Below are 27536 nucleotides of genomic sequence, written 5' to 3' on the forward strand. Positions count from 1 at the left end.
TGTCTCTCAACTTGTGAAAAAAACACTATTAGTACCTCAATACAACATGCCCGGGTAGTAATAGCAATATAACCATCACATGGGGGCATTATCAGCCTGTTAATGCCCAGCGCTTATGTTAGAACCCGCGCTTCGGTCAGGGTTGTAACTTTCTATCCCTTTTATATGTGCCAACAGTGGCCGCATTACAGAAACTTTAAACCAGTGCAAGCACAATTGTTCATGGTATTAGCAGTAAGACAAAACATTGCAATGGTGCAAACATGCATTGAAAGGACGGGTTTTCACACTATGTCCATGTTTGCCATTGTGCTAATTAGTGCAATGTTTCTGTAATACAGCCCCATAAATGCTTCCCCAGATGAGCCTTGAAGAACCCACCAGTCTTTACTCTCTAGAAGGTGATATATGTGTTATATGTTACGAGTAACAATATCAAGCTCCTAGAGATCGGGGCGCACTAGATCACCTCTCTGGGGGTGGTCCCCCTGTCTCCATGCCGAAGGAACACAAGGACAGAAACACATACTAACATGTCATTCATCATACACATGTCTCCTGCATGATGTGCTTGTCTGCACTGGATGGCTCTCTTTTACAAAGCCACTCATAGCAGTCAGGTAGCTTTACAACATATTATAAGGTGAACATGCATAACAAAACATTTACAACAAAAACAAAAGAAAATTGACAAAATGAGTGAAAGGGAGAGTAAACAGAGAGGAATCAAAATGCTCTGGATATACATATGCTATATAAGAGTGCTTATGGAATATCCGGTACACTTGGAAGCGCACACAGAAAGGAAACTGGCCCAAACATTTTCATTGCCCTCAGAACTGAGTTCACTCATACGTTGCCAACATGGAAACGTTGGCACCCAGGCATCCACGTTTTGGTCACAGGAGTGTTCATGACTCAGAGTCACCTGATTTTAAAAGTAAATAACCAGAATGCAATATTTACATGCTGCAGAGAACAAAGATATTTGCATTTTTAAAAACATTGCTTTTCCCCTTAAACGAGCGACAAGTCATGCTGTCCAGCATGCACCATGACGGGCATAATAACCTTGGGGAGTTTGCTGTAGGCCATGCGAAGTGCGTGGCCTTCCACAATTACACCGAGGGTAAAATGCCACACAACATGAAGGAGTGGCAAGCCCGGCAGCGGCAGAGCTGCCCTTGTTGATCGTACGCCACCCACATGCGATGTAAATATGGCATGTTTTCATACAGCGGAAGTTAGTCACCTTCTTGTTGAGAGTGTTCCAGCGGGTGTTCACGTCATCGAGGTCACGCTCAAGGCTCTGCGTGTCCGTGTTTTTAGCAGCACTTTGGATTAAGCCTTGACCCAACCAATTCACCTCCTGCAGACGAACGTGCAAGGGTTCAATTTCCTCTTTCTGGAAAACCTACAATTGAAAGAGCAGAGCTGATGATCAGAGCAGGCACTCCTAATAATACAGCATGCAGCGGGATAAGTGTCAATGACATTCTGCAAAGAGCATATAAATGTAAACCAGACCTACAAATGCACGGCCCCCAGCACACCGCAAGAAGGGAGCTAGGGGAAGAGCCTGGTCACAGCCACACTCCAATCCTATCAATGATGCAAGTTCATGCTTTAACACATCTAAAAACGGCCCTTAAGTTCATTTAACACCAATTCTGATATGGTAGACACGTGACTGTGGATAAGTGGGTATTCCTTCAAAATCCATCTCCAAAGTCCACTTGCAAATATTCTATGGTCACCAATGTCCTCAACCTCCGAGTATTCAAATGCATTTCCCAGCAGAACACCTAGTTAGGAAGGTTGTTGATGGCTAAGAATTACCTGTGAAAATACAACCACAGAAATGAAGAGCACATTCGGAAAGAGGGAGAATATCCACCTAGAAAGAAGGTATATTGGAATAACTATGCAGGGTGACATGTCCCGATAGCATGGGGGACACAGTTATCTGGGGCATGCGCTGTCGCGCCCTCTGAGACATTTTTGAGAAACAGTACAGGCTAAGTGCTTGTAGAGGTTGGGATCAGTGGAAGTGGAGGCAGAATGGGTGAAAAAGGTACAGAGAATAGACACGGTTCCTTATTGTTATAGGAAGATTAAAACATAATTGATCATTTGAACTTCAACATGAAAAGAAACAGGTATTTTTGTTGTCAATAATGGTTTGCTTTTTATTTTGACAAAGGGCGTGTCGTGTTGGCCAGCTGGGAGCAGAGCATACCTCAGAAGTGGCAGGGGCGCCTCAGTGTCAGAGCAGGTCCACGGCGAGACTGTGAATAGCCTCGAGCTCTTGGAACTTCTCTATGTTCTCCCCTAACCAACTGGTCACAACCTGTTCTAGTACCGTAGCCACAGCAGAAACCTGGAACCGAGCACCAACGCGCATGGTCCTCCATTCCAGAGACGCGCTCTCTAAACAAAGGGAGCGCAATGGATGTTTCCACAGGAAAAGCCACACATTCTACAATGGTCGTACTGACCACTAGCTCTCAGCTTTATAAACCTCTTCAACCACTGTTATCTTGTATTCGTTTTCATTCTCACTGGACTAACGTCTGATTTTCTTCATTCCAACCATATAATACAAGACATGACTGTTATTTTATTGAGGGGGTTGATAGTATTTTATGGAGCAAGGAGAACCTGAAGGTAGTTTTCATCCAACAAAGACCCGACTCCTCCTTTTTACGCACTGATGGGAAGAAATAAAGTACCAAAAATAGAGCTTTTGTTTTTAACTCCTTCATGGATTTTATAATGGTTAGCATGGGTTACTTTCCACCTACACTTAATAGTAATAACAATGACATGTATAATGATAACGATAATGATATAGTGATTGTTATTTTTTTTCTTCTAAATTGCCCTTGCTTCCACAATCTCGTGGCACTGTAACAAACAGATGTTTCTAATCCAACTAGCCCGCTCAAGAGTGCTCTTTTTATCTTTCTAGGAAGTTTGTAGGGGTACATCTTGCCACCAGGAGTCAAACCTGTGGCCTGTGTTTGGAAACACATTCCTGTGGAAAATGCCATTGATTTATCTCACAGGGAGTTGACTCGGTGACATATAGGTGCCCGAAACTACAGCACAAGATCGATAGGACCACAGGTGTTATCTGCGGGGCAGGGTAACAGCATATGCTCAGTAGCATTGGCGCGGCTCTCCTCCCTGGAAGTAGCCGGATGAACCCTGCTCATGGGAGATTTTTGGAATCGCTCTTGTCAACTTCTCCCATCCATCAGAAAGAAATTGCTCAGAACACGAATTCCGAGTTATGCAGTTCTCAAATTACATTCACTTTTGTGAACATTGGGCAAAGTCGCTTTCCCTAATTTTGTGATATTGTGCCCACAAGACACAATGAAATATTTAAATAAAAGTAAGTCAAACAACAATTGGTTTGCAGGGCCAAAGACATTGTGCAAATTCAAAATCTGCAGGAAAAAAATCCACCAATGAAATTCTGTAGCTAAATGTTGCTGCAAATCAAGTGAAAACTTCCTACTTGAGTTTGCAATGTTTTCTGTTAGTTAAAAAAAAGAACCCCCGCACATTAACTTTCCCAGCCAGGTAACCGTTCTGGGATCCTGTAGACTTGTCTCTCAAGACCTTGGAAGCTCTGCACTCTGGCCATACCTTAAGCAGCATCTCTGTGCACGTTTAGGAAAAGTCCGGCACCTAAGGGTGCTAGATCTGTCCACTGTGATGTATATGCAGGGGAGGGGAGTGCAGGGGGAGACTGGATCTTTCACAGATCACTGTGCTCTGACTTGCGGTTTCTGTTTTTCTTACGCTTTAGCTGCAGTACCATATGAATACCAATGTAGAGAAAAAGCATTCCATTTTTAACAAAATGCAAACCAAATGTCAAGTCAACCAACGGGTCTTCACACCCCTTTCAATACCTGCATGGAACCGACAAAATATCAAGAGAGCCTTGTGTTGCAAAGATGCATCCCTGGTGAAACTGCTAGGCCATGATTATTGGATGCAATCACATGCAGAAAATGATGGCCCCAGGTCTCCTGATGAATCAGCCTTGGCAAAGAGGGCAAGAAGGACGCGAACGAAAGGACCTGCTTCCGTGGTTGGCTAGCACTTCAGGGGCACAGTGCCAGGGATGGATCCGGATGGGGGCAGGCCCCATACCGAAAGAAAAGATCAAAAATAGGTCCACCAAAACATACACTTTAAAAAAAGAGCCTGACGTAACAACGTAGAACCCTCTCAGACAACCTAAAGCACTTCAAGGCCATGACAATGACAGTTAGGCACTATACAAATATACCGTAACCCGTTATGTGCTATATACAACTGAATTTCTAAGATTCATTTAAAGTATAATTGCACTTAACACTTTTCAGACCCGCTCTGCTCCTCGCTCCCCTAGCAAAACCCTCTGACTCTTCATACTGGGATCTGAAACCCCAAAGGGCCTGCTTTCTGCTTCACAAAATCGCAAAGATAAACTAAATGGAGACAGAATCCTGATCAATTAAATCCAAAGGGCACATTATGTTTTTGAAAGAAAAGACAGATACATTAATTAAAAAACATGTAATAGCAGGAACTAGATTTCAAATGAGTGCTCGTAGGTGGGCATACTCATAATCGAATATATCATTCACAGAGCCGCAAGGAAAAATAAGCACACTGCATGCATTTCATTTGCAATTATCACATATGCTTAGTTGATATTTCATTGCATCTAAGTCCCTCTCTTGGCTTTTCTTTTTGCTAGAAAAAGCATAGTCCTGTTTGCAGATTGTAAAGAATACTGTAAGCAGCTGGAATGGGCGGGAAGGGGCTAGGTTCTTAGAAAGCGAGTGATAGCAATACAGCATCACTCTACAGCATTTCACAAAACTCACCCAATAAACAAGCCATCTACACAGTAAATTACAACGTGTGCGTGTGTGTGTGTGTGTGTGTGTGTGTGTTAGTTATTGGCAGCTATTTCCTATCAATGCTGAATTCACATGCGTGTCCATCAGTTCAACAATGCCAATAGTTTCGTCGTTTCCTGCTGTTCTTTTCATGTCTAGGCACCAGGGTGCAAGGAGGCGAATGGAAAGTTTCAAAAGCGGTGTGATAAGGGGTGCAGGTGTGCAATAGAATAAGAAGGGGAATAGAGCAGGCCGGGGGAAGCCATTGATATAGGGTGCCACTGATGACGGGCAAGAGGAAATATGAGCGAGAAAGGGTGAGAATGAGAGGGTAAGAAATAAAGCGCTAGTGTGAGAGGAAGGATGAGAGAGGATAGGGAGAGGGGTTAAGATGGGGAGTAGATGAGGTAGGACAGGGTAAGGCGGGTCGGGGAATAAAGGGTGTAGGGAGGGTGGTGGGGTTAAAGAGAGGTGGTAGAGTTTGAGTAGAGAAAGTGGTAGGACGGGTGGTGGCAGAGAGAGGGGCAGTGTGGGTTGGGATAGAGAGATGGGGGTAGGGTGGGTTGGTGGGGTTAGAGAGGGTGAGGGTAGGATGGGTGCAGGTATAGAGAATTGGTAGGCAGAGTGGATCGGGTAGAGAGAGTTGAGTAGGGTGGGTGGGGGTAGAGAGAGTTGGGTAGGGTTAGTGAGTGGGGGTAGAGAGCGGGGAGCGGGGGGTCTGTGTGGATGTAGAGAGTGGGGGTAGAGAGAGTGGGGGAAGTGCGGGTGGGTGGCGGTAGAGATATTAGCAGTTGGGTGGGTGCAGGTATAGAGGGTCAGGGTGATAGAGAGGGTGTTAGGAGGCTGCGTGAGGGTAGAGGGTGGTTGTGTATAGGATGCATGGATGATGGAAGTTGGTTGGAGACACAAATATTAAGAATAAAGCAGCCTCTGAAGGACTTGTCAAAGTAGCCCAAAATAGCCCAAACAAAACCCAACCAGCTCACGTAATGGGGGGTGGGAATTTATAACTTTAGAGGTAGAGTTAATCGGGGTAGGGTAGAAGGGATTAGAGCGGGTGGCGGATGGAGAGATGGGGGTTTGTGTGGGTGGGTGTTTGTAGAAATGCAGCCTCGGTAGGACAAAAAAAAACAAAACAGATATGATGTCAAAACTAGCCCAAACAGCTGTGCCAGATAGCCCAAAATGAAATCACTGCACAGTGGGAAATGGGAAGCCACACGCCCAACTTCTTCTTACAAAACTGCTCATTGGAGCAAACCTTACTAGGGAACTTCTCATTGGGCCATATGGCAATGGAGTTTGGAAAAAGACATGTTAGGGAGTTGGCCATTTCATTTCGTGGCATTGCTGGTTGCTATGCCAACCAGATATTCTGTTTAGCGGCCCATTTTCCCATCGCTCTCGTTTATAACAATGTGGGCCTTGTGCCACAAAAACTCACCAAAACCAAAAATGAAGTACTTCTTTGAATGGCATCATATTCATGGCCAGCATCGTACTGTACAACGCGAGAGAGCGCTGTGGAAACCCGAGCCTAGTTTACACGGGGTCGGCTGGTGCCGTTTAAAGCCTGCACCGACCTTCAGCTCCTGCAGGCTGGAGTAAGTGCAAGACCCTGTGTGCACATTCCAAACAAGAAATCGGAGCCACAGCGAGCAGCATTCCGTATATCAATGGCCCTTATGAGCACCCTGACCTATAAGGAGAGACAGGGAACATCGACCCGGGCGGGAAACCGCGGCTGTGCAATCCCGAGATGGCACGAAAGACATGGACAGCCCCCTCGGGTTATGCGCTGCTCCCTGCAGCAATATGGCTGATGTGCAGGTCAGGGGCTCCCATACCAGTGCGTGGACCATCCTATCGTTCTTCTAAGGCCGATAAAATAAGTGTCATTCAATTGCAAAAGAAATGAGTGGTTTACATTTCTATGTAACCGTGTCAGTAATCACTACACAAATAAACGTGGGTTCATTTAATTTGGCATCATGCCCACACAACAGAAATCTCCTTTGCTACCATGAGGACCCACATCCAAGTGCAATGAGCCTTATCACCGAAGACCCGTGCATAACCCGAAAAACACACGTTTAAAACTAGATGGCGCTTTCTCCACTCGTTGCAAAGTTCGGTCGTGTTGGGTAAGAATAATACTATTTATAACACCAAGCAAGAGTTCCTGAGTACGGTTAAGATCGGAACCTATGACAAACAGATCTCTGCAGCAGGATCATAACCCACCGAGCTATCCTAGACCTTTTCCCGGTGGAAAAGTTTAATGTTAGATGCAATAAATTGGGACGCCTTGGTAAAACATTGAGAAAGATTGATCCAACATGTTTACGTTCACTGTGGTCCCAAACTAGAAGGACTGAACCAGTAAACCACCATTACTCAGATTTTTGCACATCTCACTCCTTATCCCTGTGCAAATGTGGGATTGTATGTATGTTTCCCCATGAAATCCCAAGGGAGAGGATTTTAGTTGACCAAACACTGCCAGTTAATGTTGCCGAGGGCATTCCAGCGAGTGAAGATCAGACAGGTACATTCTGCAGGGGGGCATGGATAAAGGGGGGCATCTGCTTCTTTTCCCATGTATTGGTAATGCCAGATCGGGGGATTCACAGTCACAAGCAAATACTTGGGTCCTAATTCACAGAAGCATTTTATAATGGCAATATGAATCAGGGCCATGCAGAGCAAATAGCCCGTGGCCAAGTGATGCGCCTGATGGCGAGACTCCCTGTGCACTTGGCGTTGTGGGCAGAGGTCAAACTGTACTGATGGATAACGGATCATAAATGTATTCTGCAGAGTATCATTCGATTCAATCCCATTCTCCGGAAAACGCAGGAAGAAGGAGACGTTCTTTTCACCGCAATGACTGTCTACCAGAGTGTTCCTGCACAATGATTGGAGGCAGAGTGGCCATTCAGCTGCCAATCATTGCACAGCTTTTCCAGAGCTTTGTTTTAAAAGAACGGTTAATTCTGCTGAATAAAGACATACTGATGCAAAGATCTAGACATTCATAGTGCTTGGTGGGTTTGGGCCCTTCCACTAATCACACTCACACCTGCCAGAGCGGCCTTGCCCTGACAGGGAGTTGGAGAAGCACATTCCTCTGGTGGGATGGCTGAAAGGGTCGGAAACCTTCTGCGAGACAATGCGCAACATTTCTGCAAACCTTGATCCAATGCAGCAATTTAACATATTTGAAATATGAAAAACAAAAAGCAGTATGTGCCAATTTCAGGATTTTTACCAACATATTTACTCCAACAAAAATGTATTAATTGGGGTTGCTTGTTATGTTTTAATCTTTCAACTACTGTCCCAGTGTACGACCATCGCCTTTGGATTCAGACCCTGGGGGTGGACCAGTGTGGGAGGAGCACCTGGGTGAGGGGTCTTCGGGGGGTGGGGGTGAGGCAGCCAGCGGCGAGACGCAGTATTCCTGCCTTTTTCTTACCCATGATCTCTCCTATTTCCTATGATCTTACGATGTCCCAACCCACTTTCCCATCATTCCACACAAACACTGGGCCGAGGAGGAGGGTGACAGAGTAATAATGCTAACTCTGACACATTGCATTGGACATGTCTCGCTAATTGGGTCAGGCAAAGTCAGGCACTTGACTCTAAGTGCATACAACTGATGCCAATAAGGTCTCCTCACACGGATAAAAGGCGGAACGTAGACACAGTGAGCAAGGTGGAACACGAGTAAGAGCAGAACATCCGGGGTATAGGCGAACCTACTGGAGCAGAGCAACGGGCCGAGGGATGAGAGCCATGGGTGGAGAACCCCAGAAGTTCACTGCAGGAGGTTATTACCTCAAAAAGGATGCGAAAGGCACGTGGAGAAGGATGAATCCCAAACAAGAAGGCTGCACTGTGTTTCAAGGACACCAGCGACCCTCCCAGGTGAACAGCAGAGTTGGGGATGCGAGGCCAAGCCTGTGGTCCTAACCTTAACTCGTAAACTGGAAGATAGTAAAGACAAGAAAGAAATGCACACAGCCTGTAAGTTGACAAGCGGCATGAGAGACTAGTGTGTGCTAAGGAAAGATTGAAGTGCAACATTAAATCGCATAACTGATGGCTGCACACGTGTGGATGAGATGCAAAGAAAGGCAGACCTGCGAATGAACCTTGAAATAACGATACTGAGTAAAGGAGTGGTCCGGTCGAAAGGAAGTAGCCCACTCGGAAGTCTCTGTGAAAGGTGAAAAGTTTGTAGCAATAAAGTGAAGGAACTGTAAAAGCGAGGTGATTGAAATTGACCCAGAGAAAAGGGTAGAGTAAAAAGGTGAATTTTGAACTTTGGTGCATAATACAGTGAATTACCCATATCAAAAGGCACTGGGCAGAAAACATAGGAGTGTGAATTGAAAGCTTTTAAGTCAAAGTGGTCCTGCGGAGGTCTGTCGAAAAAAAGCCATGCACATTCGAAAGTCTTCGGCATCAGGAAACTGTTCGAGCCCGACAGAGGGAGGCCGAAGGCGTGGGAAAGGAACCCCTAAAGAAGGTAAAAAAAGCTTGGGGAAGGGAACCTATGCAAGTTTTTTGTTTTAAGAGGTCTGAGCCTGACAGAGGGGGTCATACGTGAACCTTTGCTTTAAGAGGTCTGAGCCTGACAGAGGGGGTCATACGTGAACCTTTGCTTTAAGAGGTCTGAGCCCGACAGAGGGGGACTGTGTGGTGAAAATTGGAAAGTAAGACTTTAACGTGGAAGGCCAGGCGGGTCTCGATCTACATCTTCAACTGCCTTTGTGTTAAGCGCCTGAGCCAGAGTGTGTCATCTAGCCTACAGGGACCGCATTACTCTGTGCTGTCTGACGTGGGGAGGAGAGCTGACTCAGCCACATTTATTCTTTATATTTGAACACTGACTTTCCTTTTTACACTTTTTGTACAAGATTTAGGGCAGGCATCAGGTTTGAGTAAGTATAGGCCATTTTTATTTGACAAACTCAACTAGGACTGTTTTCTTTATGGTATGACGTCCTTTCATCGCAGGATGATTTTTCGCAGTTTTTTTGAGCCATGATTTTTTTTTTTAAACCATCGAATTTTTTAGGGGGGATTAGTAAATTATTTATATGGGGTGTGGGTGTTTGGGAATAAATACTAATTAAAGAAAATGCGGGGTTGGAGAGGGAAACCACCAAAAATAATGAAAAAATTATTTGATGGGTTTTTTCGTAAAAAACATTGCGGTAAAAAACCCAGCGAAAAAACATCCCACGATGAAATGACATGGAACCTTCTTTATTATTTGACTGGCCCGTGTAATCCAATTTTAGCTATAGGGCAAAGAAGGAATTTCTCCAACCCCATTGAAACATTAATAAAGGTTTTACAACTGTACCTTTTGTGTCTGTGTCATACTTGTGATAACATGCCTCCCTTACACTGCCCACATACTTAAGTGATTCTGTATCTCTCTGGATACTTTATGATCCCAGGCTCCCAATCTGTAAAGCTACACATTTCACATAAAACCAAAACCTTTTCTCCCAGGAGGATGACGCAGAATCTTAGCGTGACTTCCACCATTGCAGCATAATGATCCCTGACCACCTTCATCGGTGGCTTGCATAGCTGAATATATATCGAGGGGTGTGGATTTTTAAAACAAAATCAACTTGTTAAAGGGACAAGATGTTAGACAAATATACTTGTCCTGTAAATAAATCTGCTTGTCAATCTGTGACCTAAATTGATCAAATATAACACACAGACACAACATGCTAATTTAAATTTGATAACTGTCAAATATACCAGACAGATGCAGGTTCAGACGTAAGTAAAACTTGGTCTATCGAAGTGTTTGGCTTTAAGTTTCAAATAAAAAATGAGGGCCTACCATGACAAAATAAATGTATATAGGGCTTGGACAGAACAATGATGTACTTGACCTTTGCAGAAGAAAACTGAAAAAAGTGAACGTCTTTACCCAAACTATCAAAACAACATAATCAAGTTTCTATATCATGCTTTGTACCATTCCGTACAAAGTTCTACAGTTGGAGAATGTTAGGAGGTTTCATTCTCGCTTCACTTTGGTGGGTGTGTGAGGAGTGAGGAACAGAGCATTGATCTTTAAGGTTTGATCCATAGTGCTAAAAGTGAGAACGTGGAACTCTGGTCTTCCTGCTGAAGAATAGAAGGATGGTGTTTACATTTTTACCACTATTCTTTCACAGCGTATCCGCATAACCACTACTTCAGATCATTTGCAATTCATTGAGAAACTGCTTGAACTCTATAAGCAAATAAAAGCACATCTAAATGCATATAAATATAACTCATTCATTCATTCATTCATTTTGTCATTTGTAAAGCGCCTTTCACCATAATTATGGTCCCAACGCGCTGGTGGCGGAACGCCCCCAGAGGGACCAAAGTCCAAAATATGGGAAAATTGGGAGGTGCTATAATGCGCGTGTGCATTTTGGCCATGAAAGTTATGAGAGGGTGGCCAAGACCCTGTTAGTCCCACATGTCAGAATGGCATGCGGATGGGCAGAAAGGAACTAAACAAGGCGGGGTTGTGTTTAGGTGCAGTTTGAATTTTTGTCATGAATGGTAGCTTCATTCTTATGGCAGAGGTGTTGTGCAATTGTATTTGTGTTATATGTGAGTGCAGATGTGTGTAGGAGTGAGGCTGTGCCTTTGGCTAAGTTTCAAAGGTGTGATGTGCGAAAGGAATAAATAGGTTAGCTGTACATTCAACATTGTCTACCTCCTGGATTCCATCTAGGTACAAAGAGAAGTGCTTAGTCTTGCATACGATCTAAGTGCTATAAATTAATACCCACCCTCTGAGTGGATCTTAAATTGAGACATTGCCATTCCCCCGTCCTTCAAGTGCAATAAATTCCCACCTTACATGTCTAGTTGTTGTGGCAATGCCCACCCTCATATGCTTTAGAGTTACATACAGTGACAAGTACAAATGAAGATTCAAATGCAACTAATTATCCTTCTCCAAAATGTTCCAAGTTCTTGACCTAAAGGTGCATTGAAGTGTGATGCATTGCACACCCTTAGAGCCGTTTGAGTGCAATACAGGCCACACTATCATGATTCTTATCTTGTACAAGTTTTCTTGTGTCCTCAGCATGGGGTTGGCATTTGGGGTGTGAGGTGGCCACGCTCAGAAATATGGAAGGGGACGAGGCAAGGTAGCTGTAAGACAGACAGAAGGGAGGGCGTGTCCATGGGGGTGTCTAACTGCTGGTTGGTGCAGATGTGTGTGGGACAAGGATGCAGGGGGTTCAGGATGTCGGAGGGAACAGCCAGATTATGGGGGCCTTCCTAAAAGCCAGGTGATCCTCTATGAGGCGGAGAGCGAGGGTGAACTTGAGGCTTCCAGCCCTTTAAGACGAGGTAGCAATACCCTTGAGAGGTTATAGGTCAAAGGATCAAATACAAAGGATCTACAAGCAATAGGGTCAAGTCAAAAGGACCGAAAACAAAAAGGTCGAATTTTTTTGGGGGGGTCCCCCATATCCCCAGTTTTTGGTGTAAAAAACATTTTTTTTCCTATACGGAAACCCAAAAAAAATATACATTAAAAAAAGGCATTCGACCTTTTTTTCGGTCCTTTTGACTCGACCCTATTGTATTCGATCCTTTTGTTTTATGTCCTTTGACTGGACACCCCCTTGAGATGGATGGGGATGCAGAAGTTACTCAAACATCAATAATCGAAACGACTCAGGTAGTTGGCAAAAGGATAGCTGTTTTAATATCAATTATCTAGACAGGGAGTACAACGGACATCAATGGACGTCTCAGCATAAGATCTCTCAATGCATCTTAAAAAAAGCACTCTTTTATAGCAGAAAATAATCATTGATGACGTTAACCTATGTATTACTAACGTCATCCTACGTGGCAAACTACAAAAAGCTAGTGGAAATTGTGATAGGCTCTTTAAGAACCTCTAAGTATACTATCCATACTCGTCTAAGGGAGTGAAGAAAAGTGATAGGTTTCTTAATATCAGTTGGGGCAACTAAGCCCTCCTCTTAAACAGGTCACTATGAACGTCACTAAATACACAACGTCTCATTGGCTACACAAACTATAGGAACCTTAATAATGTGGCCATCTATCAATGGTTGGCACTCTAACCTCTGTCAGTACTGTTCCACCTACGTTAGCAGCACGCAGACTGGACTTCCAGGTGATTGTGAGCTAGTCATTAGCCATAGCTTCCCACCAATTAGCATATTCATCCATCATCACCTCTCTGTTCTGCTATCAATTAAGGCTTTGAACTTGGCCTTGGGAGTGTTCTTTTGCTCTGGAGAATTTAGGGGAGTAAAGGAACCCTCTGCCCTCATGTGTAGGTGTGACCATCATGTTAGTCCAACTTCATCCTTCCACGTGACTGAAGACCATAAAATCGATGCCTAGTGTATTTAAAATACTATTTTGTAATAGACCTCCGACATCTTCCTTGTTTTTGTCCATGTCTTCTGAAAAGGAATTTCGTTCCTTCACACGATTTGTATCCAACGTCAGCTCACCCAAGCCTGATAAAACCTTACCTTCTTGGCTCATCCAGTCTCGCCTTTCTGAGATCTGCCTCTGTAATTCAATTGCTTTTTAAACTGTGGCACACTGGAAACGAGGCCTTCTTTCTTTGGCCCAGCTCTGCTATAATACCTAGTGGAAACATCCATTCTTTACTCACTTCTATATGCATATATATATATATATATATATATATATATATATATATATATATATATATATATATATTGGCGCATGCCACAATCTATTCACTATAAAGATAGCCTCAAGCATACTTCGTCGGCTTGCGTTTCTTTGCATATGTACACGTATAAAATAACTTGATATCTTCATCGTTTCTGCAGCATAAGCTTCTTCATCTTGATCCCAAGATGTCACTTATCTTTCTTGATGCCTTATAGAATATCTGCATTCTCTTGTCTCTGCATCTCTTCCATGTACGTCAGCTCGCCCTGTGTGACAATGATGGTGACGTCACCTTTCTTCTCTTCCATTTATTGGTCCTGCATCTTCTGGGATTTCATTCAAATGGCCATCATACTGACTCGTATGCAAGTATGCTTTCTCAGTGGGAACCTTGCTTCCAGGATTCTCTTCGCTATCAGTATTTTCACTGGTACTGCACGTGTCTCACACTCTGGTTCCCAACATATAGGCAATATGGGCGAAGTGGGCTGAGGTGGGGATACTTGGCTCCTTCTCTACAAGGGGAAGGGTGTTCCAGAAGGTGGGTGCGAGGACGGAGAAGGCTACTCCTCCTAGTTTGGAGAACTTGAAAGGGGAGACTACCAGGAGATATGCAGAACCTGATCTGAGGATTTGGGTGGGGTGGTAGCCTGTGAATTTAATTTGTAGGAAAGCAGGCCCTTTCTTATGAATGGCACAGTGGGTAATGCACATGGCTTTGAAGGAGGCCCGTCGGCTGATGGGTAGCCAGTGAAGTAGGCTGAGTGTGGGAGAGATGTATTATCTGGGGGAGAGTGCGAGGAGAAGCCTTGCTGCAGAGTTTTGGATCTTGTGGAGCTTTCTGAGTTGAGATGCAGGCGCGCCTAGATAGAGGGAATTAGAGTAGTCTAGGCACGAGAATATGATGGCCATGACTGCAGAGACTGTATGGGGGTAGGAGAGGGACAGAAAAATGTCATTGAGAATGCAGAGTTGGAAGGTGCATGATCTGGACACTGCATTGATGTGGCGAAATAGGGCCATGTCTGGGCTAAGGGTGCATCCTACGTTTCTGACTGCGGACAATGCAATGGGCGCAAGCCCTAAGGAAGGCGGCAAGGGGTAGGTTGGGGAAAGAGAACTGTTTTGCCACCAATTAGTATTTCGGGTTTTCCAGGATGGAGGATGAGGTGGTTGCTCGTCATCCAGCGGTGTATGTCTGAGAGGCAAGATGCAAGATCTGGGTGGGGTGAAGACAGGGAGTTGGGGATCTTGAGGATGATCTCAGTGTCATCGTCGTAGTTGTAAAAGGTGAGATCATGGAAGTGGATGAGTGTGGTGAGGGGTGAAAGGCAGATGTTGAAGAGGAGAGGGGAGAGGGAGCCTAGGAGAGGGAAGTGGCGTAATTGTGTCACCTCTTGAATAAACTACTCACTTCCAATAAGCTGGGACAAGTCTAGACCCCTCCTTTACGGTTTTATCACTCCGGATTAAATCTATGTTCATCCTTCCTCATTCGCTTCATGAGCTAAAACCGTTTCTCCCAGTTTTAAATACTCCCCCATTGAAAGTCCTTTGCATTGACCAGAACTGTACCCACATTTTAGTTAAACAACAGGCCTTTTCATGCTCTGGCCATCCAAGATCAGAATTCATTCCAATGCATTTTAAAGGGCAACTGCAGTTGCACCAGCATTTCAACTTTGAAGAAGACTGGTTGCAGTTTTTAAAGATGGAGAACTTAGACAATCCTACCCACTCCAGCAATAGAATTCCCCAACCACAATGCAGCCAACACACAGTTGCTGGAGCAATGGAGTCCCCAACACGCATTGGTAGCCATGATCGTCCCAGGTGCACAATAATTCAAAGCGAGTAGTTTGAATGTCCATAAAACGTATACAGACTTTACCCACTGACTACTTGCCCAGGGGACAATAGGTTTATGAAATCTTCTTGTACCTGACAACAAAGAACGTGTCCTGGGAGTGGGCCCACACCCCTGACATTATCAATAAATACTTTGAATACTGAAGGTATATATAAAGTCTGGATTGGGCTGTCTCCATTTACAGTTTGCAGCTCCTTCCCCACCACCAGCCAGATCGATATTTTAACTACTTTGTCACGACATGCTAAACATTTATTGATCGCCCAGCAATAGGGGTGCCCTAGCCAGCAATACACCATTTTACAGTGATTCTTGTTACTTTTCATTTTCAAGAACTAAATGAAAAGTACTGACTCACTATTTACAGACATGATTTGCGCTGAGAGGCTTCATAATGGGACTGTGTAGTGCTGTGGAGCACTGTACCAAGGACCATATGCAGAGAATCTATCGATGAAGGACATTTTATGTTGAGGCACATACAGAAGAATTGTTATGCCCAAGGACATTGTGGTGAGGGAGCCATGCACAGGGAAACCATAGAAAATGGTCATAAAGTGAGCTAACTGAATGTTGAGGTGGGCACTCGCAGGAAACTGGTCAGAGGAGACAGTACTGGGGAGCCATTGAACTACACACTGACGGCACTGAAGATGAATTGTTACCAAGCTGTCCTTCACAGAGCCGGGTCATGGAATAGATTGAAAAGACTAGTGTGGTAGACAGACACAAGTTGTGAAATAAAAGAAATAAAAGTGGAGTTAGGCATAAAAGTGGATCTGTGGAGCAGAGAAACTGTCAATTTGTGACTTATTGAAGGTCATTGAAAAGGCTAAAAGTATATGTAACTGTTTTCTTTTGAAAGGCATATTTGTATCAAATGGAATGAAAGGTATGCAACGGTATAAGCAGAGTATCTAAGTTGCCTCAATTACACAGGCCTCTATGATGCGTCTTTGTAGACAAGTAATTGTCAACCTTGTTCCATTGCAAAGTCCCCTTGATGGCATATGATTGCGTAGTAGCATAATTACAACACCTACTTTCAGTTTTAGCCTGTGAGGAGGCATTTGTCCTACAGCGGTTAACTCTTTAGAGTCTGAAACACTGAGCCAATAATAAACTGTTCATTGACACTGGAACAGCCGTGCCCTTTGTGTAGAGAAGTGAAGGTGGAAAGAAGTAACTTGAAATTATTCCAAATGTTTGCGATAGTGGAAGGTTAAGGTGACCGCATAGAACCGTGCTGATTTTGTTTGTTGAAATGATAGCTGTTGTTAAATTGGATGGGCACTCAGAGGTGCACGTTGCCATTTGGACAGCATAGGGCAACCTAACACTGATAAATTGCATCAGCTGAGTGCAGAAACATACCTAAGCATTTCATATGTATAGATAGACATATGTATGTATTCATATAGATTCCAACACACATTGTCAATTTCCAAAATGCCCAATAACAAACTTTACTAGTCTGCATTATGACACACAGGAACCCATTTTTCGAAATGCCAACTATCTAGGCACCAGCAATATGCAACTTGAACATGATGGCAAGTAATGTGGTGTCGTTGGTAACACAGGGGGTGCCCATTTCCCAAAATTGCAAAGGGTGACAAGTAGCAGCATCCCAATATTCAATTAAGCAATAAGCATCATGAAGTGCTGTTGGGTTGGCAATGCAGTTAGATGGGCCTCTGGGGAGGGGAACAGGCAAATTGGGGATGACGGGTCCCCCCACCTTTAGCGCACACGTGCAGTTGGGGCCAGCGCATATGGTCCCTACTCAATCATGGGATACAAGCAGCAATGTGCATGGGGGAGATGCAAGCAGCAGAGGGGGTTACCGCATGGGTTACTACAAGGGCAGGCCTGAGTCCGATGGGTGGGAACCAGCCTACCTTCCAACCTGGGGCCATAGGGGAGATACAACAGATTTATGAAAATACAGGTTTCTAAGGGGCAACTTCTCAGGGGGTGACAAGGGACCAAGGAGGAGAGTGGGCTACTGTTCCAAGGAGTAGTGCTCCCTTGACGGGGTAGTGGGCTGAGGGACCAGGAAGCATCAGCTAAGTGGGGGGCCCAAGGGGCAGCAGGCATGGGAATGTAGGTACGTTAGGAGGGCTTGGGTTACCCTAGGGACCGGCCCCAACACTACCTCGACAGGACCAGGGGGGACTGGGCAGAATTTGCTTAATTTGGTAAAGCCAGCAATAGGGGAGGGCATGGTAGGAACCCAAGGGACAACAGGACTTTTTTCAGCGAGCACCTCCATAGTGTATGGAAGGGCACCTGTGGCCCCCATCTGCAAGAGTTGAAGGATAAGATTTGAAAGGACACATTTGTGGATATGTTTTCCTTGATTAATTATACAGTATCGGAGGAAGATAAGAATGCAAAGGGGGAGGGCAAGGAAAAGAAGGTGCAAGTGGAAAAGACAATTGTTCACTGGGCTACGGGCTTTGCAATTATTTCAGCAGTAAAGGTGGAAAGGTTCCCTGAGCTGCATCAAAAGTTATGGTCGTACCTGCACCTAATACTCGCCATGTTCTGTGAGTGTACCCTCGGAGCATGGCTGAGAGGTTCAGGACATCAAATTCAGGGGGCATCCAGCTTGATTGGGGGAGCAGGGCTCTGGACCTCTGGGCTAGATGCACCATGGTTCGTCCACAGGCGGGGCAATGTCATGGGGTATGAGAGAACAAATGAGGTATGGGTGATGAGGCAGGGGCAGTCTTTTCAGACCTCTTCACAAGCCGGGGATAAAAAGGGCACATGTTGGGCATTTAACACAGAAAAGTGTACCAGGGAAGTCTGCAAATGTAGGAGCCCATGCTCTGTGGGCTGGCAGGTCACACCGAACAAAGATTTAGCAAAAGCGCAAAGGACAGGGAACTCAAATAAAAAGAAGGACAGCTTTGTATGGCGGGGCAGACTGCCCACGCCAATCCAGGTGAATGCGTTATGCCTGTGGGAAAACAGATGCCTAAGGGGGGGTTGCACCATTATTAGTAGAAGGGTTTTCTGCGTGGTTTCGCATTCCAGTGCAGGGGTTGATACACCCATCAGTTCTAAAGAATTTATTCTCAGCCTAAAGTATCATGGGGATTCTGATGGAAAAAACTGAAAAAGAGAGGAAGATGGAGAGATTGGGAGGTCTGTTTGTGCAACCCCCTGTTCCCATCCTTTGTGCGCTCCCCGGTGGGCATTGTTCCCAAAAAGCATAAGGGCAAGTACAGGATGATACACCAGGGGCGTTGCTAGGGGGAGGCTAAGGGGGCTATAGCCCCTGATCTTTTGGTTGTAGCCCCGGATAGAATCTCAGGAGCTACAGCCAAAAGGCTAGCTAGCCCCCAGTCCCGACAGTACCGACACCAGCTTAGCCCCGGGTCTTTTCCAGACCTAGCAACTCCCCTGTGATACACAATCTGTCCTTCCCGAAAGGAGCATCAGTAAATGACGCTATCAAGGATGAAGTGTGCTCAGTGAGATACGTATCCTTTGACGAGGTGCTGGGACAACTGCGGGCATTGGGTAAGGGGGCACTGTTGGCCAAAGCAGTTATCGAGTCAGCTTTCAGACTTCTGCCAGTGCAATCCACATGATTATCGACTGCTAGGTTTCCAAGCAGGGGACACATTTTATTTCGATAAATGCATGCTCATGGGGTGGTCCATATACTGCAGTTATTTTGAGACCTTCAGTACCATTCTCAAATGGGTGACGAAGCAGCAGAACGGAGGGCCAGAGTGGTACATTACTTAGATGACTTCTTGTTTTTAGGTAAACAAGGATCAGGGCAAAGCCCCAACACACTGAGAGCCCTCCAGGAGGTTGCAAGGGAATTGGGTGTTTCTTTAGAGCAGGACAAGACAGAGGGGCGGGTCACCGCTATCACATTCCTGGGTATTGAAATTGACTCAGTGCAGGAGGTATGCCGGCTTCCGGGCAACAAGGTGGAGGAGTGCAAGGCATCAGTCTCTGTATCCCTGCTGAGCCCACTAGCTGAAGTACCCAGTCTACTGGCAGGCGACTGCAATTGATGTAATTACGTGTGGTTTTATTCTCCTTTACTTACAAATGTGTGTTGTCTTTCTCTACCTTCTTTTTAAGTTTCTTTCCGATTGTATTAATCATTCTTACGACTTTTGTGATAGGTTTATATTGTAAACCCATATCACAATTTTTTAAAAAAATGCTAAAATAACCAGCAATCAGCCATCATCACACTAACATAGATGCTGGATTAAACATCTGAAAAATCTAAATTAAAAGCAGACATCTCTAAAATCAGAAAACACAATATTCCTGTAAGAGTACATTTATGAAATCTACGTGTAGTGCCTAAAGCCCACAGGGTGTAAACCTTTGAAATAGCAGCATGTATTAAGCGTTCAGGGTGAAGCCGGGCACACTCCAGGCAGGCCCCTTATGAGCTACTGCCCGTCATGCATTTGCAGCCCATCAGGGGAGAAATGTGAATAGCTCACACGGGTCGATGACATTTGAATGCACTGTACAATTCAAGTAAGCCGACACACATGTTAATTAATGACAATACGGTTTTAAGACTTTTCGATATTCTGTGATCCTGAAGTTGAAGTCATACCTGGAGGTGGCCGACCCGTGAAGAGTAGCATAACGTGAAACACGTGTCGACTTACTTGAACTGAACAATGTTTTCAAATGGAGTCAATATCATCGGCTCGCCGGGATGCTCCAACCCATTCACTACAAATGATATTATCAGGCCAGAGGAATAAGGTGTCCTGGCATGCGAGTACTCGCCACTGACGGGATGCAATCTCACGATATACGGTGGGATTATAATATTAATATATTTGTTTTTAATGGTCTGAAGGGCGGGTAAGGAGTGCACGGGAGCACTGTTCATCATGTCATGTGCTGCCCACATTTGCAGCTGTCATTTCCTGGTGTCGCCCCAATTCCTAGAGGCCATTTCACAGCCTGTAAATTAAAACCCATGCCTCAATAGAGGCTACTAGTGTTTAGGTTTAAGTGGTTATCTCGGTGAGCTGGAGCAACTAATTACACGTCTCTTGCTACCATTATTTCCACTAAGTAATTGTACTCCAATTAGGTTTAACCATGATTGTTGGTGCAATAAATGCCTAAAAGAAAGGGGTATGCGCAGTGCTTTTCAAGTACGTTGCCTGCTTAATTGGTGGGTTGCAGCTGTAGACCGTCTTTCAGTGAGTGCTAATGTCTAAGTGCTCAAATAGCAGGCAAAGTAAACAAACAGGGAGTCAATAGAAGCTCAGACCCAGCAAGCAAGGGCTTCTCGGGACAAGATGTGAAAGCAGTGAAACCAAAATATTTAAATTCACAGACATAAACAAGCTATTTCTGCAAGCCACACGACCTGAGGTGAATTACAATTGCAGTATCCAAGTAAATACACCGCCAACCTGACAGGCAATGATCCTGCACAGAGGGTCGCTAACCTATGACCCCGGGGCTCCTGCTGCTGTCCAATGTCTCGTGGGCAATTTCAAAACAAGGCTCAAACACAAACCCATTCAGCTCTCAGCTGAGCAAGCAGCCCTCCACCCCAGCCAGCTGCTCGGCTTCCCTGGCACTGACAGCGAGCGCTGTGTTTTCTGTGTAAAACCAATAAACGCAGCAGCAGAGAAAGCATTAGCTGCCCCCTTGCCTGCCAGTTCTCAGGCAACATTAGTTCGTGCGCTCTACATGTACATCAAAAGTTGTGCGGCTTACGTTACTGCTGTAATTAAAGCACGTCGTGCACACATTTGCAACAGTGCAGGATAGGGCTTAAATTGCAGAGGTCCCCCGTTACATATGTCCTACAATTGCGCTTTTAAAGAAGCTATGCCACTGCAAAGTAGTGACTACGCAAGGCTTTCAAATACATAACAAGTTAGGGGTACAACTAGACTAAAATGTCTGCAGGGTCTGGGGGGGTAGTAACCCTTCAAAAGTTGGGAGAGGGGCTTACTTCAAAGACTGTGGGGGTAGGAGCAAATGCACTTGGGGCGAAGGGAGCATCTAACTTATTCACACAGTCTAAAGAGACTCTTCTGGTGAAGATGCAATGTTCAAAGCAGTTAACTCTGCCCTTCAGGTCTGACAACAGACACATAAGTAGTGCTATGAGAATGAGATGTCTCCTGTACCCTCCTACCCTTCTAAATCACTCCCGCATGAAATGCAAGTGCAAACATAACCATCACCATTTCAACTGCCAAAAAAATGTATGCATATGAACGCAGTTGTTAACAATGAAATGCTTTACATTGGTAATGGCTGAGCCTTTGTTAACAATGCAGCCCACAGCACCGTTTATTAGCGGTCTCCTGTCCTGCCTGCCAACGTAGGTGAGCCAGATCAAGCCAACCCCCAAATTTCAGGGGGACCTGAAGACCCATTTGCCCAATGGTCATTGCGCCACTTGTGGGGTGCATTTAAAGGCCCCAAACAGAAATCCTGTTTGCCTGAAAAGCAGCGTTTAAACCCTGCCACCAAAAATGGCCTTGCTTTGCTTTCCCTGTCACATGAGTGGCAAGCAGTTGAACACTAAGCAAAAACGTCCCTGCTTTGCTTTTATTTCGCCTGAATGACTAGAAGTTATACATTGCATCCAAAAATGGCCTTGCACTACTTTTATTTCACATGAGGGGCAAGAATTTCAGCACTACAACCAGAAGCGGCTTTTGCTTTCCCTTTCACTTGAAGAGCAGCCCGTTAAACACTGCAAACGAAAAATGGCTTGGCTTTATCTTTTGTTAACGTCAAATTAAAAAGAACCATGTGGAAGGGGGCCTACCCCTCATTATCAATGGACCAACAGCAAATGTAAAGAAGGAGAAATCAAAGAATTCTGTGACCTGCAAGACAGGATTTTAAACATTAGAAGCAAAACGCATGCACACGTGTGAAAAGAAAAACAGCATTAAAAAGCCACAATGGAAAGATAGCACTGCTCACACAGAGAATGTCTTGGAAATATGATGTTGGGGGGGGGGGTGGATTGACCAAAGCAAATGTACATTATGTTCGAACCCACAAAACTCCAGTCACCTTTGAAGAGACACTTAGTGCAGGAAAAACCAGTTTGGGTTGAAGGCAGGAACTTCATAATGACAAAGCCCCACTTCCCGCGGGATATCACACATATCCTATAACCATCCAGCAAATAAAATGTGATGCTACTGAGGGCGTCATAATTCCCTGTTCTGCAGGCTTGAAGGCAGGAGCTCAGAGATTTCACAGAAAGTAAAGTGTGACTGAATCATGATCAGGAGGTGTGAGCCCTTCCTGCACCCACTTCAAAGAGCAAACTGCAAAGTTCAAAGGGACTTATAAAAATCTCTGGTCATCGGCTGAGCCCAGAGGAAGACAGATGGCTGTGGGGGATGTAGCGGCCCTCCCACAGGGGGGACAGATACTCCCATTTGACATTTAAAAACAGATTTAATTTTAGGTATTTTTCACAGCAACCACAATGAGAATTAATTTCGTTTCATGCAATTTTTTAATGTAATTTCAGGGCGGTTTTAAAGAGACAAATTGCATTTACCTAGGAATTTCGGGACTGAAATGGCCAGTTAAAATGCATTTCTGGCTGATCCGAACATGTGGCAAATGGGCAGTTGGTGAAAAGATGGAAAATGAAATTAGGAACATGCTTGATCATTTGCCGAGTCATAACTGTTGTACATTTTATGAAAATGACAAAAATGTGCCAAAGGGCCATGCTACCTCGTACGCAGTTGGCGATCAGCTTACCTAATTCCCTATGACCAACTGCAACCACATATCTATTTCATATGGCTGGGGCTAGTATAAGTATGAAGTTATGAGACATAACTAGTTTTTGCCAAGAAGTGGTAATGAGAACAAATAATGGTCATAAATGCAAACAGACAGATGGTGCTCTCCTCCCCTGAACCAATCCTGCCAGGGGGCAGAGAGAGGGGTGGGAACTGTCCTATTCGAGCGCCAGTGGTAGTTACCGGGTACTTCCCCTAGATTGTAAAGTTAGTGATGTCATTTCTGCTATATAAGGGGGACTGTACTAGGGACAGACAAAAACCGGGAGACAGGAGAAGGAGGACGGAGAGAAGGCTGTTGAACCTTACTATGTTTGAGAGTGCAGTGATGAGACCACCTGCCCTAGCTGTACAGAGTGTCCTGAGATCCAGCTGGCTTTCCTGAATCCTAAACCAAGGCTTACTTTATAAGTAGCATATTCTCAAGCCCCAAACTGCATAAGCCCTTTACTTTTGTAGCATTGCATCCAATAATTCCCCCACTGAAAACCCCAAATTGCCAATATAATTCAGTCACCTTCCCATAGAAGAATTTGTTATTAGCCTGTGTATGTTAGCATTTCTCCTTTGGAAAACCTCTCAGTTGTCTGTGTAAATCCTTAATATTTTTTTCTTAAGTAAATCAATAAATTCCCCTATTTGAAATTCACGGTTCAAGATCGCTGTAATTCGAAACCAACCATCATTTCCACGGTGTTGTATTTAAATATTATAGTCATTAAAATGTTGCCTCAAAAGAATTAGCCTCCTTGTAACTGAAAACCGAATGTGTCTGTGTATTTTGTGCTTTACCAAACAAATTCCCATTTGCATCTGTCCTATTAAACCCTCAAAAAACCGTAGTTCCATTGAGAGCAATCACTTTTGTCTAGAAGTTTACCTGTTATGTGCCTCTGTCCTTGTCATTAAAAAACGTTTTTCCTATTTTAAGCTAAACCGCTTCCCTGCGCTGCCTGTCATTGTAAATCCAGTGTATCCGAATTTCCATTTACCACTGTATTTTTCCTTGTGCATTTGCTTTCTCCCAAAAACGATTTTCCCACTTCATTTTATATTTGCCATGGTGTGCTGATCAGTATTCTCTAAACCTTCCCCATCTCCTAAAGCGTAAGCAATACGAAGTTCCTTTCATTCTGTCCCCTAGCAGTTGTGAGTAATTATCAAAATCCCATTCTTCCACTTTGCTCCAAAAACAGGTTTTCACTTTCTTTGCTGGCTTCACATCTTGTGGTGGTGGACCTAACCCCAAATCCGATTTTCTTTCTCTATTCCTACTCCTTGCTCCTGCCTCCCCTTCAAAGGAATCAAGTTTAGCTGATGTTTGGATGTGAGTGTTGCAGGGGGGAGTGCTAAACCGTTGGTGCTATGACTTTATAAAAGTTATTTTTCCTGTTTTGCCATTAAAGATCTGTGTCAATTGTGATAGGATATATGAACCTAATTGTTCTGTAGAGATCATTGCATTTGTGTTGCCAAAACCTTGGTGGCCGCTGTATATTGATTATTTTCTTCTTTCATTAAATAATAAATTAATAAATATCTTATTGATAGACACCAGCCTGGTTCCTAGTCCATTCTGACACAGGGTGTTTGTGGAGGTTGGGTGTGAGACGGGTTGGAGGCCTACACAAAAAATAATCTGTAGTTTATTAAAAAATAGAGCGCTTTATTGTGCGTCACATACATTGTAGGGGAAGGAGTTCCCTAGTTGACGTGTGCCATGTAATAAACTGTGACACACTAACAAGTAACTGTGGATTATATGGGCGGTATCCTGAAGAGCTTCTAGTGACATGATAATAAACAACGAGGGGGGAAGGACTTATGGTGTGTTCACATCAAGATAACTCGGAGATAGCAATATTTAAACAATAAATCACCAATTGCTGGGGTTGCACCATTTGGTACTGAATCAGGGTCCCAAGCCGTTACCATCCAGTGTAAACCGAGGAATTCAGAATTATTGTTATTAGCACCCCAGGTTTGCTGGCCAGGATGCTGAGGGCAATTACTTTGTCTCAAATCAAGCGTAACTTATTGTTACAGAAGGGAAAAAAAACTCGGGAAACATGGCCACCATTTAAAAGGGAAGGTGGGGCTATGTGCAGAGTCCTTCTTCCATTTCCATAGCAGGCCTTTATGGCCACTGAAATGGGAAACAGAGAGATGGACTGTGCGTGGAGGTGTACCGCCCTTTAACAGTGTGCCTTTGAGGAAATCAAGAGAGCCCTTACCGCAGATGACACCATGGCTTTTTTTGACCCGGGGAAGAGAGCAGAAATTGGCGTAGATGCCAACCCTTTTGGCCTGCAGGCAGTGTTGATGCAGCCAGACAACAGAGGGGAGAATCACCCTGTGGCATTTGCGAGCAGAACGCTGTCTGTGACAGAACAAAGGTACACTCAGATAGAGAGAGAGGCCTTGGCCGTACTGCAGGGCTGCAAACCTTTTCATCTGTACATTTTCGGTAAAAAGCCATGACAGTCGTCACAGATCACAAGCCCCTGATCCCGATAATGGCCGGGTCCTCCTTCAGACCACCGGCTTGCATCAAGAAATTGATGCTTGCTCTCCAAGAGTAGGACATTGAACTGGTGTTCCAACCAGGAAATGCAAAGGCAGCTGATTATTTGTAACAACACCCCACAATGTTGGGGCAGCATGAAGATAGCCAGGAAGAAATTGAGATAGAAGGGTTTCTACATAGCCTCGCGACAGCCACGACACCCATCTCTGTGTCCATAGAAGACATTAAAGAAGCATTAGCTGGAGACAAATATTGTTGCGTACTGCAGACTTCCAGAAACAGTGGGAAAGGGTGCTTGAGAAACTAGACCGATGCACATGTGAGGCCCGTCAGGTGCTCAAGCATATGTGGCGCATACAAGATGAACTTACATTCAGGGAGGACGGTTTGTTCTTAAGAGGATCGAGGATGGTAATGCTAACAAGCCTAGTAATGGGCATGATGGAGTAAGCCCACAAAGGTCACTAAGGGGTAGCCAAAACCAAGGTGTGTCTTTGGCAGAAGGCCTGGTTTCCAGGACTCGAGGAGAAAGTAGAGGAGTTCATTCGAAGTTGCGTGTGGTGCCAAGCAGCGATGCCCCACCAGAGGGAAACATGCATTGAGACAATGGACCGGAGCTGCCTGCTATGGGAGGTGCTGCACATGGACTTTGGATCTACTTGCCGTGACATACACTTACTGTTACTTGTGGATCAATGGTCCCACTACCCCGAAGTGGAGTTTGTGGAGTCCACATCACTGGAAGACGTGGGCCCTACGCTGGAGAAAAGCTTTTCTACCCACAGGCTCCCCAAGTAGCTTTGAACCGACAACAGCCCACCATTTTAAAGTGGGTGGGTTGTCTGAGTACCTGGTCGCCCACGGGGTGCGACACCGGAAAGTGCCACCAGTCTGGCCACGGGCGAACAAGCAAGCAGAACGTTGATGCGCACGCTCAACAAGATGTTTCAGATTGCGCATGGGCGGGCAAATTTGAAAGGAGTGCCTTGTACCAATTCCTGTCTGAGTACTGCACCACCCCACACTGCTCAACCGGAATGCCGCCAGGAGAAGCAATATTCTGACCTTGTCCGAGAGGATTGATACCAGACCACATGCCTCACAGTCCTGGGTTGATCAATGAGGATGAAGTGTTAGTAGGAGGAGGCAAGCAAATGAGAGGGAGAATGAAAGGAGAAGTCTACAAGCAGCCCCGCAGATATGGAGTGTATTGGCCACTTTTACTCCCTACAAATAGGCAAATACTCCCCACAAATAAAAATAGGGAGTCAAAATACTCCTAACAAAAATTAGGAAACAGACACGTAGGACCTTGTGCTCCTGCTTTCACCCACACAGCTCCATGGATATGTTCTAACCAGTGGTGCACGTAATACCACAGGAAGAAACTATTATTACTGCCAGTTTGGAAGAAGTAAACCTGTATCTTTTAATATATATGAATAACAAGGTGCAAAGGAATAATTATTACAATAATTTCGGTTTCCAGTTAAAACATCTTTACTCACTTATAAAATACTCCCATTGGAAATTGAACTTATTTTTTTACTCCCTAAAAAAATCACTTTTGTCCCAATTTTAAATAGGGAGTAAAATACTCCCACTTCAAATTCTTATCTGGAGCACTGACTACAAGACCAACCTCTGGACGTGTGGGATGAGGTTTTGATCCG

General features: G+C 44.7%; 1 protein-coding gene across 19 annotated transcripts in view; it reads right to left on the reverse strand.

Moving 5' to 3' along the window:
* DST (dystonin) overlaps positions 1-27536 on the reverse strand; it is a 2190048-nt gene that overhangs the window by 286188 nt on the left and 1876324 nt on the right. For all 19 annotated transcript variants that reach the window (XM_069606170.1, XM_069606155.1, XM_069606164.1 and 16 more), the window contains one exon: positions 1253-1414. In XM_069606170.1, the coding sequence (XP_069462271.1) occupies positions 1253-1414 (162 nt within the window). The remainder of the gene's footprint in view (positions 1-1252; positions 1415-27536) is intronic.

Source organism: Ambystoma mexicanum, chromosome 4p (assembly GCF_040938575.1).
Source record: "Ambystoma mexicanum isolate Mex_15411 chromosome 4p, UKY_AmexF1_1, whole genome shotgun sequence".
Classification (NCBI taxonomy): domain Eukaryota; kingdom Metazoa; phylum Chordata; class Amphibia; order Caudata; family Ambystomatidae; genus Ambystoma; species Ambystoma mexicanum.